At 53.1% G+C, this 14872-nt stretch overlaps 1 protein-coding gene across 2 annotated transcripts; it reads left to right on the top strand.

Moving 5' to 3' along the window:
* Nucleotides 1-4332: 4332 nt before the first annotated feature.
* On the top strand, nucleotides 4333-14431 carry SHOX (short stature homeobox). Of its 2 annotated transcripts, none has more exons than XM_054272037.1 (5): nucleotides 4333-4606; nucleotides 7762-7970; nucleotides 12400-12457; nucleotides 12547-12635; nucleotides 14186-14431. In XM_054272037.1, the coding sequence occupies exons 1-5, from the start codon at nucleotides 4333-4335 to the stop codon at nucleotides 14429-14431; spliced, it is 876 nt and encodes a 291-aa protein (XP_054128012.1). The 2 variants fall into 2 exon arrangements, with proteins under 2 accessions (XP_054128012.1, XP_054128013.1); XM_054272038.1 differs by lacking the exon at nucleotides 14186-14431 and adding an exon at nucleotides 13566-13616.
* Nucleotides 14432-14872: the final 441 nt, after the last annotated feature.

Here is a 14872-nt window from a genome sequence, read left to right as displayed (position 1 = left end):
TTTAACACAAATTGAAAACCATTAACACTGCATCCATTCTTATTATTAAAACAAATTGTCCTTGGAATTATGTGCTGTGGAAATGGAGCCAGATTGAAAGGGCATCCTCTGAAATATGTTTACTCGCTTTCATGTAAACCAATAAAGATCTGCAGGAGTCTGTAGCGTGAGCAGAAAGGTTTGATGTACAATGTCCATGATTACAGTCCCTGAATTAATCACGAGAGAGAGAGAGAAGGAGGGAGCGAGATGGAGATAGAGAGGGCTCAGTTATCTACTCAACAAAATCTTGCTCGCCGGGTCAGCGCTTATTAAAACGTGGATTAAACCGATTATTTTTCTGCTTGCTTATTTGGCCCATTCCGACCAAAATAAGCTGAAGGGGGGAGAGTGGGAGGAAATCAGTTTCGTCCTACGTCATACCACGAGTAAATGTACAAACGTAAATTCCTCCTTTAAATATGAAATTCAATACTTTGCCTCGGAAATGCTTAAAGCTAATGCAACGTTTAAACTCATTCATGATTATTCCTCTCGTTTAACTCGAAGAAAAACCACTATCGTCAAGGGCTTCTTTTGGAAGAGGAATTAAAAAATGACACATGGATTGATACCACGCTAAATCTCCTCTCTCTGCAGCCCAAGATCCGCACTCTCCGCTGCCAGGCTGCCCGCCCTGCTCGCAGATGCCCCCTCTCGCTTTGGGGAGGGGGCACCGGGGGCGGGCTCGGCTCCGTGGGGAGCAATCAGCCCCGATGGGGCGGCGGTGGGCAAGGGAAGAGGGGCAGAATAAACGGGCCACCCCTTTTGTCCACTTAGGACCCCCTGACGGGCAGAGGGCTCCTGTCCTGCCCCGGGGCAGTAGGGAGGGAGGAGGAGGAGGAGGATTTGGGGGCATGGTGCCCTCAGGTGGGCCGGGCAGTCGGGACAGCCCTCAATGTGCCGCTGACGGCCGGTCCTGCAAGGGGGGATCGGGGACAGCGGGGTGGCTTGTGACACCGCACAGAGGTACCCAGGCTGCCGCGGGGAGCCGGGGGCAGAGGGAAGTTCCGAGGAGCGCTGGTGACTTTTTAGGTTTGCGACAGGGTCCCAGGAGTTCCGTTCCTGCAAGAGAATGGTATTTGGGCGGTAGTTCCTCTCTCTCTCTCTCCTTCTCTTTCTCCCTCCCTGCATCCCTCCTCCCCAGCCCGTTTATCAGGAGCAGCAATAAAGGTAATTCCTCTCTGAACCCTCCGTCAAAGTTTGTAGTGAGGACAAAATTGCCCCCCAGTTTTGTTCCCACCTGCACCACCTTGCCCTAAGTCCCCCCAAAGCCGCGGACTGCGCAGAGAGGGGGGCCCGGGGGCGCTCCCCGCCTCCCGCCGCTCCCTGCCGCGCCGCTGGGCCGGGCCGGGCCCGGCATTCCCCGCAGAGCTCCGCGCCGCTCACCGGGCCGTGCGCGCCCTCGGGGATGCCCGCGGTTCCGCGCCCCCGCCGCCCGCTCCGCCAGGGTCCGCACGGCGGGGTGGCAGCCGGGTCCCCGGAGAGTTGAGCTTTGCACTGGTCCTGTTTTGTTTGTTTGTTTTTATTTTTTTTCCCGGCTTTCTCCCTTTCCCTTTCCGGTGCTTTGTTTCGCTTTTCTCTTTCGGAGCGAGTCTGAGGCAAGTTCCCCGGGGCTGCGAGGCTCCCCCGGGTCCTCCCCGCTGCCGTCGAGGCCGCCCGGTGGCGGCGCCCGGTGCCGAGCTGTGCCCCGCGCCTGCGGGAAGCGGGGACAGCCACCTTCCCACCCCACCGGGCGCTGCTGGGAAGCAGGGAGGGAGGGACGTGGAACAGGCAGGAGAGTTTATTCCCCCCTCCATCTGAGGAGGGGATTTGCCCCTGTCCTGGGGGCAGGAGCCCGGCGGAGGCAGGAGGCGCCGGGGGCTCCGGGAGGAGCGCGGCCGCGCTGGCGGGGCTGCAGGCGTGGGGCTGGGCGCAGGGGGGAGCTGCGGGCAGCAGAGCGGGACGGGGGCGACAGGGAGGAAAGGGGGATCCGGCGGACTCGGTGCAAACTCCGGCAGCCCGGGGAAGCCGACGCCTCTCCAGCGCTGGGGACGCGGAGTCAGTAAACATTTATCCTTGATTGCTGCTTGCTGCGAGGGAGGCAGAGGGAGCCCGGGCACGGCGGGGATCGGTGCCGCTCGAGCCGAGGGATGGGGAAAGTCCCGGCCCCGGCACCGAGCCTCTCCCACGGGGAGTGAGCGCCGGTGCCCCCGCGTGTCCGTGACACCCTCGCAGCACGCACCAGCCCGCACGACAATCCTCCACGAGCCCTTACACGCGCAGAGAGAGGCACAAGCGGCGTGTCGTGCCGGGATCTTTCCTCAGCCATACGTTACTTCCCCGTCTATCGTTTGCCTTTATTATTTATGTGGTGCCGTGTGATATACATTAGAGCCTCGGATTTGATTGGCGTTTGCGATGACAAGACCTGTTTGTTAAGTTGTAAGGCTTCCTCCGCTCCCTCACTTGTTAAACGAACTCTGGAGGAAGGATGCCACCGAGACACGACAATATAATAAATGTCAGGGATATCCGCAGTGCCGAGATCAAATGATCAATCCTTGTCCGCTAGATAATCATTTTAAATTCGCACAGGGGGAGATTGATTTTTTTTTAAGCCCTTTATTAATTGCTTCCTCGATTATTATTTTTCCCCCTCCTCCTGTGGAAGTGTTAACTCTGGTGCTGGGGGCACCTTTGGATTAATTAAACGTATTTTTAGCGTTTTAATGTTCTGCTAATTTTCAGAACAGTCCCACACTCCCCCGGAAAAGAAACAATGGCCCCTTGCTCCAACAAGGAGCCTGCTTTGGTTGCGATTCAGAGCAGAGGGTGGCGTGATGATGAGCTCTGATTATCTCAAACTCGAGGAGGGGGAACGAGAAGGACGTAAAAAGCCAAACGACCAGAAGACAAAATTCCTCCAAATACCGAATAACCCTTCGCGTTAAAGCCCGAGGAGAAGAGACAGAAATAAATAGCTGGGAAGTCGGCTCCGCACGGGGATCAAACGGTGCGGAGAGGCGCTGGAAATGCCGGCGCTGTTATCTGGAGACGAATTTCAGGCAGCTATTCAAGCGCACAGAATGATAATTATTCCAGGAGTACAACAAAAATAACTGCAGCCTACCAAGATCAAGGTGGGGAAATTATTGCGAGTTCTATATTAAATCCGGCAGGGTATGTTTCGTTGGGTCAAAAAAAAAAAAAAAAAGGTTTAATGCTCTATTTGTCGTGTACACACTCCCGTGTTAACAAATTATCCCTCTGCTGCATGCAGCAGGATAGCTCGATATCCAGAGAAACATTTTAGATTTTAATTTCCCCCTACAGTACCTTCAGACAACGTAGTAACAATAAACAAGAAGACAGATCCTGCAACGTTCACATACATCTGGAGCGACTCCCTACCTACGGATACCCCACAGCCAAACAACCCACCCCACATCCTCCGAACACACCGACACGGAGCTCCGAGGCACCTCGCAACTTGTTTAGCTGCAGCACACGTCCCCCTCCGTGCACCCACCCACCCACCGCCAGCCAGAACAGGCAACACTTTTAAAACAGCATGTTTGTTTCGCCGATTATTTTCACCGTTTACTTAAAAGAAATTAGCTAAATAGCAAATCAGGTAGAATTTCCAATGATTACCAAAAAATGCTCATCTCCGGCTTTTTATTCATTACCTTTTTATTGAACACTCATTTTCCTTTCCTCTTGACAGCGATACATTTAATTGCAGGAGCTCAGTTATTTGGTTAGCTGTGGGTCCGTTTTTACTCACAGTGTTGCCACGCACAGGATGTCCTTAAAATCAATTAAGTCTTCCTCGACTCTCATTTCTGCAACCCATTTACAGAATGTAGATACCTATTTTCATGTTTTCCTCTTCCCCCCTCCCTCCCTTTTATTCCTCTCCCTCTCTCCCTCTCTCTCTCTCTCCGTCTCCCTCTCCCCCCCTCTTTTTCGCCGTTGCCTCTTTGCCTCCCTAAATCAAGGTGCAAAGATGCCAAAGAGTGATGAAATGAAAAGAAAGCCAATTGCTGGACTGAGGTGGGGGAGATAGCTGCTCGGAGTCCGCCTGCGACTATGGAGCAGTCAGTAATTGCTGGAGACAGGGAGAGCTGGGGGTTGGGCTGAGGTAGCCATGTATAAATAGTGTGATCTCAAATTGAAAGGCATAAATAACAGCAGGAGTGATCTAACCCTATACAGCCCATCTTCTACGTGCAAAAACAGCGTGCGGAGGACGGCCACATCTCCGATTGAAAACAAGTGGATCTCTGTGGATAAGATCACCGGGCAGCCATGGAAGAACTTACGGCTTTTGTATCCAAATCTTTTGACCAGAAAAGCAAAGAGAGCAGCAGCGGCAGTGGCAGCGGCAACAAAAAGGAGACCATCACGTACAGGGAAGTTTTGGAGAGTGGGTTGGCTCGCTCTAGGGAGCTTGGAAACTCTGATTCTAACCTGCAGGACATGACCGAGAGCAGCAACCATTGCCCGGTGCATCTTTTCAAAGACCACGTAGAGAGCGACAAGGACAAACTGAAGGAGTTCAACACGGGCAGGACAGCGGAAGGTAAGAGCAGGGCTGGGAGCCCTTCGCCCCGCGCTTCTCGCCGGCAGCCCCGGTCCCCTCGGCGGCCGCCCCTGGCTCTCCGCGGCGGGGGCGGCTCGGCCACCGCGGCCCCGGTGCGGCCCCGGTGCGGCCCCGGCGGAGCGGGCGGGATCGCCTCCCGCATCCCGCATCCCGCTTCCCTGCGGCGGCCGCCTCCCTCCCTGCCTGCCTGCCTGCCTCCCGCGGCGGCGGGAACACAGGCTTAGGAACGCGTACTCCTGCATGCATAACGTGAGCGTAGCCGCGAAAAACAAGTCACAACTTCGGCGCTGCCCCCCCGCCAGCCCCCGTTCACATCCGAAATCGATCCGGTGCGTTAGGCGTTCTCTCGCCCGGGGGAAGGGAGCAGCGCAGCACGTCAGACGTTTTTGTCTCTATCTGTGTATTTTTGTACGAGGAAACCTCGTCCGGGGAGTTTTAATGCCTTGGGAGACCTGTTCTTCCTGCTTCCGGGCCGTCAGGATGCTGCTGCTGTTCTGGGAGAACGCGGGAGGCGGAGAGGGCTCTCTCTGGACATTTTGTCTCGGGTCGGTCAGCCTGTCCCTGCTCGGAGGCTCCGAGCGGCGGGGACGAGAAGCAGGAGAGGAGCCTGGCTGTGGGCAGCGGCCCGGAGCCGCTGAGACAGAACCTCGCTGCGGCCAGAGGCACCGGCCGACACTGGTGCCTCGGTCCCCTGCCGGCCCTCTCACCTGGGCCAGGGCAGCACGGCACCCCGCCGACCCCATCCCTTCTCTAAGCAACAACAACGACAACGGCAATTCAAAAAAATTATTTTTTTTTAAACCAAGACAACTAAAAATCCCGCACAGGCTGACAGGGGAAGGGGAGAATTAGAAGGACGGGGGGATTAGAAAGTTGAGAAAGTGTCTCTAGGCAAGTTAGACAGGTGGACCTGCCTGGGGAGCTACTGGCTAGCTTAGGGTAATAAAAACCGGTTAATAGGTTGGGGAACAACAAGCAGCCTTTCAGCTGTTTCCTATTGTTCGATCTTGTTTAATATAACACTGGGAGATTTAATTTACTGCCCAAACTTTTATTTAATATCCTTCTCTTTTCTACCTGCTCCCCAAACAGAAGAACGAGGTATAATCCCGTATTCGGGTACCCATACTTCTGCACAAGCCAGTACCACTCAGCTCTGCTTATTTTCCTTCTCTGATCGAGAGATTGAAAAACGAGAAGATTCAGTTTAAGGGAATCATTCGATGCAGGAGATGATTTTTTTAAAAAAATGAAAGCAGGACATGCTTTAGAAATTAAAAATAGAACGAGAAGGAACGAAAAAAACCCCTCTACTACTCTGCCTTTTTCCCCATGAATCGAAATTCTGGCTTGTATGTTTAGCTAATCTAATCTACGGAGAGGGGCTGGGGGTGGGGATGGAAGGGAGGAGTTGGAAAGAGCTGAGATGCTTGTGACAGTTTAAATTCATGCCAGGTTTCAGTCTAATTTCAACTGATTCCGGCGTGTGATTTCAGTCCCACCGATATGCTAGTTAATATTTTATACCTATCACGGACATGCTGTAGCCTCGGAAAAGAGACAGCTTTTGAACGCGCCTGATTTTCCCTAGGCATTTGCTGGGTTAGCACCCTCGTCTTTTCATAGGGATTCCCTTTACAGGAGAAATGAGACCAAAACGCCATTAAAACCAACCAGCGATTTTCCCCATCCGGAGGCCAGACCCTTCCCAAAGTTTTATGTAGCCAGTATCAGCCCGGAGCCCGGGGGAACGATCACGGCCAGGGACAGTTTTGATTTTGGAAGTGAAAACGAATGCCTCGGCTTGGGTCCGGCCTGACTTAAGCCTAGATGCAGTCCAGGACACTTTATTACGTTTAATTAACTTACAGTTTATAATTTGCATTTTGGGATGCTCCTAAATATATAGGTTAATATATGTTCATGAGCACATTTCTCTGTGTGAGTATACATATACGTAAATACGTATATAATACCTGTGCACTTGGTGAGGAAAAAGGGAATTATTTCGGGATCATCCGCAGACGCGACTCCCCGAAATCCACACCACGCAGAAGGGGGGGCACGACAAAGGAGGCACTCGGGGCGGGCTCGTCCCGGGACCCCGCTGGATGCGCACCCGGCGGGCGCCCCAGGCAGGCAGGGGATCCCGGGGAACCGGTTCCGCCTAAAGTGCTGTCCCTCGCTCCAGCATCCCTTCCTCTTTCCTTAGCTGGATTTGAAAGAAGGACAGTGCCTTAGGCCTCCTGGCATTAAGGAAAAGGGGGAAAAATTATAATAATAAAAGCGTAGGAAATAACATGCCAAAGCAAAAGAAATCTCCCTACCCAAGACAGAAAAGAGGAACTGTTTTACCGCTGCCCCCACAGCCTCCCTAGGCCCGGGACAAGCGTTCTCAGCGGTTGCCTCTGGTCGCAGAGCCCTGCTGGAGTCCCTGTAGGTTGTGAGGGTTCCTGCTGTTCCGGAGGGGCTGGGGTGACCCATGGCCCCGGAGCCCGCTGTCCCACACAGGGACCGCCTCCCCCGGGGTTTCGAGCCGCGGGCAGGTATTTTGGGGGAAAGAGGGGTATAAAGGAGGAGAGAGACGGGCGGTCTCTGTCTCAAGCTCAGGGAAAGTTTCTTTTACGACACAAATACTATCATCGAGGCTTCACCATGACCGTGGTAGGGAGCTTCTTGCACAACCCTCTTTGGGAGAAAACGTCGCCGGAGAAACCCCCTTCCCCCACCTCTTCCCATGCCTGGAGGTATCGGGGGGCCGGCAGTTTTCCTACCACCTCTTCCCCGAACTGCCCGTACCCGCGGCTTCCTCCTAACCCTGGAAAGAAAATAAAAGTATATGTATCTGTACACTTTTCCTGACAGGGCAGCAGACCGGCAAGGCAGCGCGGCTCCCTGCCTCCCCCGGCCCTGGGGCGAGCTGCCCCCGGCCCGGCGCGGAGCCCGCAGCTCAGCTCAGCCCCTCTCGCCCTCCAGGTCCTGCCCGGGGACCTCCGGCCCCCTCCGCCAGCTGCTCCCGCAAGTTGCGCTGAGTTTGGGGACGAGGAGGGGAGGAGGGAGACCCCTGTGCGGGAGAATTTGGAAGAGGTGCGAGGGGAGGCTCAGCGTCGTTTTCTTCTTCCCCCTCCCGGCAGGGATATATGAATGCAAAGAGAAGAGGGAAGATGTGAAGTCAGAAGATGAAGACGGACAGACCAAGCTTAAACAAAGGAGAAGCAGAACCAATTTCACACTAGAGCAGCTGAACGAGCTGGAAAGACTTTTTGATGAGACTCACTATCCGGATGCCTTCATGAGGGAGGAACTAAGCCAGAGGCTGGGACTATCTGAAGCTAGGGTTCAGGTAAGAGAAAGGCTCTGTTCCTGGAAGCGTGCTCACCTCCCTTCCCAACTGCCAGCGGATCCTAGCACAGTGCCCCGTTTCATGCACAACGGGGAGGTGAAGGCAGAGGTGACACGTGTGATGGGAAAGCTGTTTGCAAGTCTGCTGTACCTGTCCTGCCCAACAGTTATTCTGCTCTGGGAATATCTGCCCGTGTCTAGCGTTTCCCAGGAAGGTGGTTTAAATTTTTTTTTTTTTTTTGGTATGTGTATGAGGTAGGGTGGTTGGGTGGTGATAGTGTTGACAAGTCTCTAATAACTGCCTTTTTTTTTTTTTTTTTTAATTTCTTTTTCCCTCCTTGCAAACGTGCCATTTACTCCCCCTTAATCCTTATTTTCTTCCCGCTTTTTCTATTATGGGGCCATTATGGGGGGAAAAAAAGAAAAAGGCCAGAAAACAATCGCCTGAATAAGGCTAGACAGTTTGGGTGCTGAGGGACAGGATTAGCCAGAGCCGGGGGAAAGGTGCCGGCTCTGATTCGCACAGCAAGCGTATGAATGCATGCCACCCCATCTGGTGGAGGTTCCCCCCGTCCCTCCCATCCCACTTCAGAGACAGCTAAATGCCAATTAGACTTCGAAATCTTGAAAATAGATCCGGGTTGCTGTAGTCCTGGGGCCACCAGAGCTGTCTGTTTGGGTGGCTCCACATCGATTATTCTAAAATTTGATTTTCAGTTTGATGCAGAGGAAAAATACTCCCTCTTCCCACAAGCCAACTAGGGAATGCTCCCACAAAACAGATGTCATATTAAAAGAAACAAAACCCCTCAACCAAACAAAAACCCCCAACACAGAAATAATTTACAAAAATCTACCTAGAAAAAATAAGATCAACCTGTGGCTCTCTGAGCAGGCCCAGAGCAGGAGAAACCTGAAGGAAATCTCTTCTTGGATTAAAATTCTGTACTTGGCCTAACAGACACAAACCAAACTAAAACTCTAGAAGAAAAAGCCACCAAGGCAACCCCTCCAGTGAACAAAACGCCCTGACACCTTGGAGATAAGAGATGCCCATGTGTATGTATACCTGCCCGTAGGAGTGTGCGGGTAGCTACACACGGGCAGGGTATGGCTCAGTGGGCACAGACGGAGGCTCCATGCCCTGACCTCACTCCTGGGGCACAGCGGGAATGGGGAAACACGGCCCCGAGCTGGAGCGGGGAGAGGGCTCTGTTGGAGCCCCTCCTTAAGCGCGGAAGGCAAGCTGACAGCACACTGCTCAGCCAGCATTTGCCTGAGCAAGCCACTACCTCGCTTTAGACAACTGTCTCCTGGAGGCAAATTCTGAAATAAATGGAGTACCTAAGTTGCTTTCGTTCCCTTTTTCTTTTTTTTATTTTTTGTCTTCTTTCAAGGCTTTAAGGTTTTATTCTCTCCTGAGCTCCTCTGAGTCTCAGTACAAACTGAGCAGGGCAAGGGATGGTGCCGGGCACACGCCTTAGGAATGGCATCTTGCAGGGAATATTGCAGGGGTTCAGAGTGCAGCTGGCCTACTTTCTCCTGGAAGATTGATCTAACCACACCATATAAATTAATGAAAAGATTAAACTTTTGCTGAAGGGGACATCAACTCTTATGTCATCTTCCCAGATCTTCTTACTTGGGCTCTGTAATATCTTTCCAAGGCCTTGATGTACTGTTTCTATAAAAATAAATTACTTGTAATTGAATTCTGCACTCTTTCTTTCAAGTACTTTATTACTGAGGAGCACCTTAACAGGATGTTCATAGTTACAGGAAAATTGGTGCTTCAAGTGCTTACAGATCTCAAAACAGCACACACATACAGAATAAAAAAAAAAGCCCCCCCCAAAATCAGGAGGAGATTATGACTGATGTTAAAAAAAAAGTATTTATTATTTTTATAAAAGAGGTTTGTGTGGATTAAAAAAATCCTTATACATAAAATAGGTATAAAGAGGAAAAAGAGGGAAAATGGATAATTAATTAGGAAATAAGCACAGACCTAATATTCATCAATAAGTAGAAGCAGAAAAAAAACAAAAAAGGAAAAGGCAGAAAAGGGAAAGGTTTGTCTTTTGGTTTTTTTTTTCCCCTAATACTTTCAGAATTGTTCTCTAATTCCTATCTGAACCTCTTGTCCCTTGCTGTTAAAGGATATAGTTTCAATTTAGCGTGGAAATTTGCTGTAAATAAATTGAAGCTCCTATGGTAGCTAGTCCTTATTAACCTTTTATTTTTAGTGTTGTACTGGAAACTCATATCACCCAGCTGTCAGGGTTATAATTGAAAGTTATGAGACCATAGTGAGGAGCAGGCAGTAATTCAATTACAACAAATATCTTTGGGTTTATGGTGCAGGGCTAAATTAAATGTCATTATTCACTGTCTCTAATGGAAATCAAAAGGAAATCAGATTAGAGCATTTGTGAAAGAAATCACTGAGTGATCCTTAATGAAGAAATAACTGTCTAAAACAGTGTACTGTGCTTTACTTAGCATATTCATGACTAATTGGAATTGATCGTGAATCACACCAAGCCTGATTTATTATCGCTTAATGCAGTGGCTAATTCATCACTTTTATTCCTCATAACCTTATTTTTTCGTAGCTAAAGGGAAAGGCCACTTCGTTTTCCAGATTTAAATATAATTTCGGTTTGAAAGATGTTCTGATTTGCAAGAGAAGTTGTTTAAACGCTGCTTAAATTTCTTCTGACAATTTACACTGCTCTGTCGAGGCGGGGGGGGGGGAGGGGGGGGAGGCATGGGGAATATATACGAGGAGATCTCCTGCAAGGATTTACCACAGTAAAAAAAGATGTATTATTGTCGCTACGGCTCGATAATATTTTGCATGCTCATATTTAAATACATCTGTACATGTGTATAAATCCCTAACGGTCCACTAAAAAGGAGAAGCGATGCATGCTGCTAATATTTGCGTGCTGCTGGTAGGGAAAAATAGGCTTGTGCTTGTGCCGCGCTGTGCTGCGCAGGGCAGCGGGGCGGCAGCGATGCCCGCTTAGCACGGGGAGGGCTGAGCCGGCGGCAGCCGCCAGGGACAGGAACCAGCACTGGTGGGTGGGTGGGTATGTCTGTCTGTCTGTCTATCTGTCCGTCCGTCCGTCGGTCTGTCCGCACCCGCTGCGCTCCGCAGCCGCCCGCTGCGCGCTTCCCCCGCAGACACCCCGGGCAGGAGAAATGGTGCGCTAAATCAGAGAAGGCCAATTCCTACTTAAGAAAATCACTGAGGTACCCGAGGTAATTAATGCCTTCGGAAGCCTTTCTTTGCACTAATTACTCCGTTGTAAATGACCATCATTAAGGCAATTGAAGAAAGCTTGAAGGGAAAATTTGATGTAGGAAGTGCAGTTAGTATTAATTAACCGTATGATCTCTTGGCAAGTGCAAGAACATCAAAGGTTGTAGGTGTTTACTTAGCCACAAGATTTTATCAGCGGTGAAAGTCAATGTTTGTCCATATTCGGTAGGTTTTGGCGTAAAGATAAGGATCCGCAAAATATTTTGGCCCGCGTTTCTGATGATGTTTTGGGGCGAGATGTTAATCGAGCACGGCAGAAGGGGAAAAGTAATGAAAGTCTGAAATGCCCCTGGAAAAGAGGCACGGGAAGCGCAGTGGCAACTGCAAAGTTCTTCGATTGTTTGAGTGAGAACGGCTGGAATTGGGGAAGCATTATCGGATTACAGGCGTTCCTCGGGTAGGGGCATGAGCACTTCTTTACATCCCTGCCTGCAAAAGATGCTGCTCTTGTCTGGCCTGAGGTCTACGGAAGCGGATTTTGTTTTCTTTAACATTTATGGAACGGGGAATGATTCAGACCCTTTCGCGAAAGTTGAGTGTCTCGCATCTTGTCATAGATCATCGATTTTAAGCCCAGCTCGGGAGGGGGCAGGAGCTCCAGTCTCTTGGGGGCCAGATCCCGGAGTCTGACCTGGCCCACGCTGGCTCTTCCCGGGCTGCTTAAAATGACTGGGAAGGGTACGAGGGTCCCCTCCGTCCTGCGGGTGATCTTACTGTAAGTGTCGCTCCAGACGGGTGGCAGAAAGACTGTCACTGCCTGCCCAGGGGACACGGGGCGCTCCGGGACCGGTGCTGAGCGGTAGGCTCCCGGTCTGTCCCTCTGCGAGAGCGCTTCCCAACTCCTGGGTTCAACTGAGGGACCGCAACAAGGAGCAGGAGCTCCCCCCGAACAGCCCCTCAGCAGCACAGAGAGGGGCTCACTCCGCCTGGGGCCGAGCTCATCCCCTCCACTGCTCCCGAGGGGAGACCGCAGCAAAGCTGTGCAGTCACTGTCCTCACCCCTCCATCCCCAGCTCCTGAGATAAAGCTCCCTCAGCAGCTGCCTGGGCCACCTCCATTTTTTTGTTGTTGTTTTGTTTTTGTTTGCTTTTTCTTTTCACAGGTCTGGTTCCAGAACAGGAGAGCAAAGTGCCGAAAGCAGGAAAACCAGATGCACAAAGGTGGGTTAGGGGTGCGGACCGGCCGGGGGCTGGCGGCCTCGGAGCCCCGGGCGCCTTCGCCACTCACCCGGCCCTGTGTCTCTCCGCAGGTGTGATCCTGGGAACCGCCAGCCATTTAGACGCCTGCAGAGTAGCCCCCTATGTGAATATGGGAGCCCTGAGGATGCCTTTCCAACAGGTAGTTAGCTCCGGTTTTATTTTACTTTCCCCCAGTAAGCTCCGACCCCCATTCGTTTGCACGGGAGGAAGCCGGACACGTTTACAAGTGCCATTTATATAGAAGTTGGCACGTATTAAAAACAGGCTGTAAAACTTCGCGAAGGAGCCCCCGCCCGGCTTTCGGGAGCTCAGCGCTTCTCGGGACGGAGCGGGGGGTCCTGCGGCCCGGGAGGCGCCGGCAGGGCTCAGGGCCCTCGGCCGCCGTGCCATGGGCTGGCACGGGGCCCCGGGGCCGCCCGCGGACCCGACCGGCCTCCCGGGGCCGCCCGCGGGCCCGACCGGCCTCCCGGGGCCGCCCGCGGGCCCGACCGGCCTCCCGGGGCCGCAGCGCCTTCCCAGGGCAGGCGGGCCCGGCAGCGCCCGAACGAGCCCGCTCGCCCTCTGCGGGCCGGCCCTGCTCGGTCCGAGCAGCCCGGGGGGCTTTGGGCTCCTCCTGGCCCGGAGAGCGCGGCGGGGGCGGCTCCTCGGCCCGCTGGGCCAAACCAGGAGGGGGAAACACTCTGCGGACCCTTGCGGGGTAGTTGCCCTCCTCATTCCCGGGCGGGCTGTTGAGTCCTGTCCTTTTCCGATGATGTGACCACCCCGGAGGTGGGGAGCCTGCTCCCAAATGCTCTGCCACCCTGATGGCCAGCCAGGACAGGAGCAGTGGCGACAGGAGCGCAGACTCCGACGCCACTGCGGGGCCCGGGTCCGTGCCCAGCGAGGCGCAGCCACCCGGGGAAAGCCTCTGGGGAAAACCAGGACGAGGGCGATGAAATTCCATTCCCGCTTCCAGCCGGTTGTAACTCTCCCTCCATCGGTATTTTCTTTTTCTTTCATTTTTTTTTTCTTTCTTTTTTTTTTTTTTTTTTCTTTTTGTCAATTAATCGGGGAATTGATTTTTTTCCAGACCAAAGGGACCCTCCACCACCTTCTCCATCTCGGAGACACGTGGAGCTGACAGATTAATTGTATTGATTTTTAAAAGACATATTTGGACCAAAATAATTAAATACATAAATAAACTCTCCCCCACTCCTCCCCGAACCTACCCGAAGCTGAAATCTCTCAGTCAACCCAATGTGTTTGTGTAGATCTAGAAAGCTCCAAAGCAAACACTAGCCGGGTATAGCAAGGGACCTACGGCCAAAGAGTTTTTAGCAAGGTATAAATAAACATCCCTGGAAGAAAAAAAAAATGAAAAGAGGAAAAAGAAAAAAATTAGCTATTTAGCACTTGTTGGCGCCCGTGCGTTGGGCCGCATTTATTTATTTATTTATTTATTTATTTATTTATTTATTTACTTGAAACCACCAGGAGGAGGGTTAAGCGGGTCTCTGTGCCCTCACTGAGCAAGGAGTGGAGGTTTGCCGCCCTGATTGCGGGGGAGACTCGGCTCACAAGCTGGTGTTTCCACGCGCCGGGCTGCCCTGCCGGGCAGGGTCGGGGCTGGGGACGCGTGTCCCGGGGGTCTGTCTGTCCGTGTGTCCCTGGCTCGGGCTGACGCCGTGTCTCTGCCCCGCCGCCCAGGTCCAGGCGCAGCTGCAGCTGGAGGGCGTGGCCCACGCGCACCCGCACCTGCACCCGCACCTGGCGGCCCACGCGCCCTACCTGATGTTCCCGCCGCCGCCCTTCGGGCTGCCCATCGCCTCGCTGGCGGAGTCCGCCTCCGCCGCCGCCGTGGTGGCCGCCGCCGCCAAGAGCAACAGCAAGAACTCCAGCATCGCCGACCTGCGGCTGAAGGCCCGCAAGCACGCCGAGGCCCTGGGGCTCTGACACGCTTGCCCCGAGCCCCCCCTCACACCCCGCCCCGGGTGCCCGCGGCGGGCGGGCGTGTGACCCGCACGGACCGCCGCTCTGCCCCTCCGCTCCTCCTCATCCTCCTCCTCCCTGGCTGCGGGGCGAGCAGCGAGCGCTCCGGCCGCCCTGCCGCCTTATCTCTTTTTTGGTTTATTTTATTTTTGTGTTTCGTTTTTATTTCTTTCCCCTTCCCCGAGGTGTGCGAGCGCCGCTCTGCTGGCCCGGCCGGCCCCAGGGACTCGGCGGCCGCAGGAGCCGCGTGGCGCGGCGGGGACGCTCCGCCCGCCGCGGGGCCCCGGACACAACACACGCCAGCAGCAAACGCGCGCCCGCCGTTCAGAGACTCCTCGGAGGACAAAGTAGGTGGGAGGAGAGAGAAAAGAGAGTTAAAAAAAAAAATCACAAAAAGAGAAAAAA

Source organism: Melozone crissalis, unplaced genomic scaffold (assembly GCF_028551555.1).
Source record: "Melozone crissalis strain CALT ecotype California unplaced genomic scaffold, PUWL_Pcris_2 ptg000013l_1, whole genome shotgun sequence".
In the NCBI taxonomy this organism is placed as follows: Eukaryota; Metazoa; Chordata; class Aves; order Passeriformes; family Passerellidae; genus Melozone; species Melozone crissalis.
The sequence above is the reverse complement of the archived record's forward strand: the minus strand, read 5'-3'. Positions and strand labels throughout refer to the sequence as shown.

Coding starts and splice junctions, on each gene's coding strand:
- SHOX (XM_054272037.1), top strand. CDS start 4,333: ATGGAAGAACTTACGGCTTTTGTATCCAAATCTTTTGACCAGAAAAGC. Junction 12,458..12,546: donor GGAAAACCAGATGCACAAAG/GTGGGTTAGGGG, acceptor GTCTCTCCGCAG/GTGTGATCCTGGGAACCGCC. Junction 12,636..14,185: donor TGAGGATGCCTTTCCAACAG/GTAGTTAGCTCC, acceptor CCCGCCGCCCAG/GTCCAGGCGCAGCTGCAGCT.